The 6,100-nt window shown below is 37.5% G+C and overlaps 1 protein-coding gene across 1 annotated transcript; it reads right to left on the minus strand.

Moving 5' to 3' along the window:
- Positions 1–2,883: 2,883 nt before the first annotated feature.
- Positions 2,884–5,597, minus strand: LOC130170825 (claudin-19). The gene is made up of 4 exons (XM_056378483.1): positions 5,191–5,597; positions 4,619–4,783; positions 3,778–3,856; positions 2,884–3,669 (listed from the first exon to the last, which is right to left on the minus strand). The coding sequence occupies exons 1-4, from the start codon at positions 5,390–5,392 to the stop codon at positions 3,504–3,506; spliced, it is 612 nt and encodes a 203-aa protein (XP_056234458.1). The 5' UTR covers positions 5,393–5,597; the 3' UTR covers positions 2,884–3,503.
- Between the last annotated feature and the right edge of the window lie 503 nt (positions 5,598–6,100).

A 6,100-nucleotide genomic window follows, 5' to 3' on the forward strand; every position in this document is an offset into this window, starting at 1 on the left:
AGTAGAAAATATCTTAGAGAATGAACATGTGAAGTATTTATAGATTCCTGTGTCATTCATTTAATAGCATGGCACAATAAGTGTAGAAAAATTGGACTTTTTGGGTACAATTATAGGTAATATTTTATGAGCTAAATGTAGTGTTTGTCCATAATAATTGCAAAAAGAGCAGATATAATTGATATCAAGCAAACACAAAACAATAACAGACAAACTCAAAATGGACATCTCTGCTTTTTTGTACAAAGGTCCTACAAGAAATGGAAAAATAACCAAAATAACATAATTAATGCAACGCAACACAACAACCACAAGAGACTAACAGCTCAGAAATGATTCAGAAACTCAAACTGAGTCAACAACTCACTTTGAGTTTTACATTGGTATTTGCGGGGCTGGTTTACTGGATTGTGTTACAGCATCACCTGTTGCTGTAATGGCGTTACTACAAGAAAAAGACCCTCGTGTATCTTCGGTCTAATGTGTTTTACTCCAGACGGTTACATCATTACTCAGACTTAATGAATTCCTTATATGATGGATGTTTTTTTTTTAATTTTGTGGTTGTTGCCATCAGTATTGTATTGTGGTTTGGAAACTGGATGAACTTGTATGTGCTCTTTAATTTGTTCCTCTGCCTTTTTTCTTTTCAAGTGACTGTACTTTGACAGGAATTTAATGAAAACTAAAAAATTTAAATTAATGAAACTATATAGTAACTTCAGCTAAGTCCAACCTTTCAGATCAGATGGCTGGTAAAGGTGTGTTCTGTTTGTGGATACAGCATGACAACATGTTACAACTGTTAAAGTTAAAGCAGATTTAAAAAAAAAAAAAAAAAGAAAAAAAAATGTCAAAAATCTGCTTGTTTCACTGGTTATTTTGCATTGTACCACTGCCACAAAGCATCCATCATGCAGCTGACCATTTCTCCCATTTACTTTCACTTTATGTCTGAGCATTCAGGAAGTGCTGAGGACACAACTCAGCCTCCTACTGTTTGTTGTTGTTTCAACTGAAGAGTGAGGAAATCTCTGACTCAATCTCGATCTTGAGTCTGTCAGGTTTTTTGTTGGACTGCCATGGTGTTCACAAAAATAATTACAACAGCAGCCATTGCAGGATGGCTAAACTCTTTTTAAATTAATGTCTTTAAAGCATCGAGTCATTTCTGTCAAAGAAGGTGTTAAACACATTTTGACTCAGTTTTCTGGTATGAGATTGATGCAATCGGTGGTGGTAATGTGTTCAAAACATAGGAATCGAGGTGGTGGGATTTGTAGTCCTGGCTCTGAGATCTGTAGGCACAATCCTTACCAAGGTCAGGTCAGAAAAACTCTGTCTTTGTGTTAGTATGTTTCTTCACAACATGTAAGCAGTCTGACAAAGTTTCATCTCTTAATTTCTCAGTTGGTTTTCAATCATCTTAAATACACTTGGTATGTTTCAGCAGAATTTCCCTCCTTTGCAGGTGATACACAACGTGGTGTAATACTGCTGTTTCACACATGTAGCTCTGTTAACACCATCCCTTTTCTCCATAATACCAAAAACACAACTGGGTTTATGAAGAAATTCTCCCTCCTTTTCCAGTAAATTGTTTACTCCGAGTGCACTGGCAGCTGCAAGAGCCGATGCCATTAAATACAATACTTGAAGGGAAAAATTACAGAAGATATGAAAGGAAGGAAACTGTTTCAGTTCCAGGAAAGCTCTCATTACCAGAGCACCGTAGACCTTTTCAAGGCAGCATGATTTGCTTTGTCTTATTGTCTTATACCTTAAATTGAACCACATCAAATTCAATGTGGGTTTAATGTAAAATTTGATAATGCAGTGAAGTTTTGCTTAAACTGAGCAGCTGTTGGATTAAATCTTTACACCCCAACCTACACACACCTTCAGACAAATTAATGTTACACTACCTGTTTCATCACACAAACTAATTCACATTTGGATTATCGCTTGACACTGCTCTTGAAACAGAGACAGAGGCCTCAGTGGCACCTCACACAGTCTTGACCATGACCATGACCAGAGCAGGAAAGTACTTTACTACAATGTTGAACTACTTACTTATTTCCATTTTATGCTACTTCACACTTCTACTCCACTACATTTATCTTACAACTTTAGTTATTATCACTTTGAAAATTCAGATTATTGATAGAAAATATAATCAAAAATTGAATAAAAATTCATGGGTTTAGCTACCAGCAGTATACAAAGAAGGGTAATTAGAATTAGCTCCATTAAAGCAACAGCTGCAGCATTAAACTGATGTTCATACATTAATGAATCAGCAATCGCAATCCATTAATATAATATATATTGCTGAAGTATAGGCCATTCTGCATAATGAGTCTTTGTATTGAGTATTTTTACACTTCATCATTGTGAGAAACAGATGCCCATGTAAAGCAAGGGCATAATTTACTGCAGTGCACCATGGGAGTTCGAATTAAAGAGTAATTTCTGTATGGCGGTGTCTTGAGGAAAATATTATCCAGGGCCATGTGTAGAAATGAAAAGAAAAAATATGACATAATTTGCCTAAAATATTCAGTTATTCTGATAAGAGCAATCCTTCAGCAGAGTGCCAAGCCAACTTGGCAAGTTTCTTTGAAATATCATATTTCAATCAGTAAATATCGTATATGTTGTATGTATGAAATATTCACATTTTTGTTTCAAACATTTAAATTCTTAATGAGTTTTTTTATTTGTTTTGTCGTTTTTTAAATCCAATTTCTAACCAATTTCTAATAGTTAACAATTTGTTTGGAATCATAAATTCAAATAATTTCAGCAGCAATTTTTTTGAGTTATGTACAAAACAATAAAAATGTATGTGCAATATAACAGGACACAAGGTAAACAAGATTAAAGAAAACAAAATAATTTTATTTTTCTTCTCATAATGTACATAGAATGTATTACATAAACAATAAAAACAACCTGAGGAGTTACACCAGACTCAAAATATAAAACTTTAGTCGTATAATAAACAACATACACAAACAAATATTAACACCAGTGTGAAACTGAGGAGGTAAAGGGATAGCATGTGTAGCAAAGTACACCATCAAAGTACAGAAGTCCTGCTGCAGAGTGTAAAAACCTTATGGCTACTTTGTAAACTATTCAAACAAGTGTTCTTCATTGGTGATTGTGAAGAGAAACTGATTTCACCTATATACAAACAGGCTGACAAAGTCCATTGTGTTTAAACTGGACATGTAAAATCAAAAGAAAAACCACACAAATCATTTTCTAATTACTTCACATTCTTACACCTGACAGCAGGAAAAACTGCGGCCGTGGCTGTTTGCAGCCACAAGTCGTGTCACACAGCCTGATCCTGTGTGTGATTCTGTTCCTGATCCAAGTTACTGGCTGGATGTAGGTAGGATATTTACAACTATCTCACAGTGATGTGTTTCCACCTCCTAGGCGTTGAACTCTGGACGGACTGTGTCTTCCCTTCTCCTGTGCCCTCCCAACTAGACGTAGTTGGACTTGGGGTTGGTGGTGGACAGGAGGTGGTTGGAGCTTATAGACTCCGACGACTCGGGCCGCGAGCATCGCCGACAGCCCAGGAAAGCTCCACCAGCCATAGTGAGGAGGCCACCGGCCCAGCTGATAAACACTGCCTTACCAAACTCAGAGCTGCCAAGAAAACAAGACATACACACATTTAGATGCATGTGTGTATTTACGAGATCAGTTAGTGTGTGTGTGTGTGTGTGTGTGTGTGTGTGTACTTGACTGCGGTACCTTTGCAGGTGATTGGACTCATGGAAGGTCTGAATGATCATTTTGACATACCAGGAAGTGATGACGATGGTCAATAAACCTGAAAAAGAAAAAACATAATCCATCATATTGTTCATCACAGTAGCGCTCATTTAAATCCTGCTAAGCCCCTACTGATACTGGATCATTTAGGGCTGCAACCAACAATTACCTTCACTGTAGACTGATCTGCTCGTTATTTTCACAACCAATACTTAAATTGTTTGGCCAATTAAATTAAATTAAAACGGAGGAAAAATGCCCATCACACTTTCTTAAAGCCCAGGACGATGGTATCAAATTGTTTTTGTCAAACATCAAGACTACAGATATTATGTTTATTATCACATAGGACAAAAAAAGCAATCAATTAATGTTTATCCAAGTAATTGCCAATTATTTTTCTGTTGATCAAATAATCGATTAATTGACTGATTGTCCCAGTTCTAAAATCTTTTGTGTGTGTATGTGCATGTGTGCTGGTTATTAGGGGATTGATTTGATCTTTTATTATTATTATTATTGTTATTATTATTATTATTATTACTATTATTATTATTATTATTATTATCATTATTTATAGAATGACTGCAAAAAGTACCAGAAAAGGATCAACTAAAAGATAGAGGAATGATGATGTCATCTGTAAGCACCACTGATTCACTTCATTTTCTGAATTTTATGATATTTGAATTATAAAATAGATTAAGGTAATGACCTACTATACAACATTGATGAATGTGGATATAATAATCCTGCTGAATGTAATTCATTCAGAGCGCCTGTGAATGTCTGTCAGGTCCTGCTACACCAATGAACACACCTGAAACCATGAACATGATTCCTCCGATCATAACTGTTATGGATTTGCTCTCGGCCCTGCCGTCCATGAAGCGGGTGCACTTCATTCCCACAGTGGAGACCATCAGCGCCACAGTGGAGAGGAAGATGCTGAGCAGCATCACCGCCCTGGTGGCCTGGACTTCAGCTGGAGGAACAGAAGTGGGGATGTTGGTACAGTGAACTTCTCACTGATGCAGTTTGTGATCGTTGGAAATGATCTCTTTCTATAAGACACTGCTCATTATACAGTACAGTGTATTTCAAGTTTACCCTTTGTCAACAGAAATGAATATAAGATAAAGGCATACTTCTACAAAGGGAGGAGATGTGCAGTACCTAAATTCCAAAAGAACAAAAGACAAATCCCTATATAACTCTATACATTCCTGATATGACTATCAGACTGATGCCATGACGTCAGATGAGGTCAATCCAGAGAGTTAATACAACAAAGACGCACTCCTGGCTAATGATAGTAACTGATGTAAGTGGAAGGCATCTCAAGAAGCGGTGTCTGGTTTGTAGAGGAGATGCAGATGTGATCAAACGTACCTGGCAGTTTTAGGAGGGACTCGTGTATTTCGCAGGTTGTTATGTCATTGCCACTGCAGCTCATCCACAAGCCCTCATAGAAGTAGTGCGTAGTGCCCTGCGAGCGTTGCTTCCATTCAACCATGAAAGTGGCGGCAACAGTGGCACCGAGACCGGCCAGAGAGAGGAAGAAACCGAGGAGCTGCATTCCCGAGCTGGACATCGTATCCAAACAACAGCAGACAGGACGTCAGAGAATTAAGAAATCCGACAACTTGGCGGGAAATTAACAAAAATGTGGTGAGGAAAAAAAAAGTTTCAAGTTGTCACTGAAGTCAACACGCACTGATTTAAAGTGAATTCCCTTAAAATGGACCTCTAGCTACAGACCGTTATACGCGCTCTCTGCCGCAGCCTCTATTTAAAGTCCTGAGGGCGTGACGCACGAGAGGTCCTACTCCACCTACGCTGGAATGATGGGAAGAAGTCTTCGAGGAGGTGGAGGAGTTATCAGACTAATTAATAAATGATGATGAATAGGCTACAGAGCCTTCTGAAGAAAGTTGAAACATATGCCAGAGATACTATAGGCTAAAGTGAGTGTCATGCAGACTTTACAGTTGGCTCGCTGCAGCCAGTGAGCAACACTTGCAATGTAATGTAATGTTAATCCTTATAATTAATCTAAAAAAAGAAAAAGCAACACATTCTCATTTAAAAGAAAGCAACAAATGTTACATTACATTAAGTGTTCACAGAGCTTTCTGGTTAAACTTACACATGTGTGCAAAAACCTAAACAATATGTGGGCTAAACTTTTCTCCATGTGGGTTAGTGATGGTCTGGCATGAAAAGTTGGTCATTTCTTTTTTCCATTGTGAGAGACAGACATTTTTCCTTTGCATAAAATGACCACTGCCATGATTCCTGC

This window comes from Seriola aureovittata, chromosome 6 (assembly GCF_021018895.1).
Source record: "Seriola aureovittata isolate HTS-2021-v1 ecotype China chromosome 6, ASM2101889v1, whole genome shotgun sequence".
Classification (NCBI taxonomy): Eukaryota; Metazoa; Chordata; class Actinopteri; order Carangiformes; family Carangidae; genus Seriola; species Seriola aureovittata.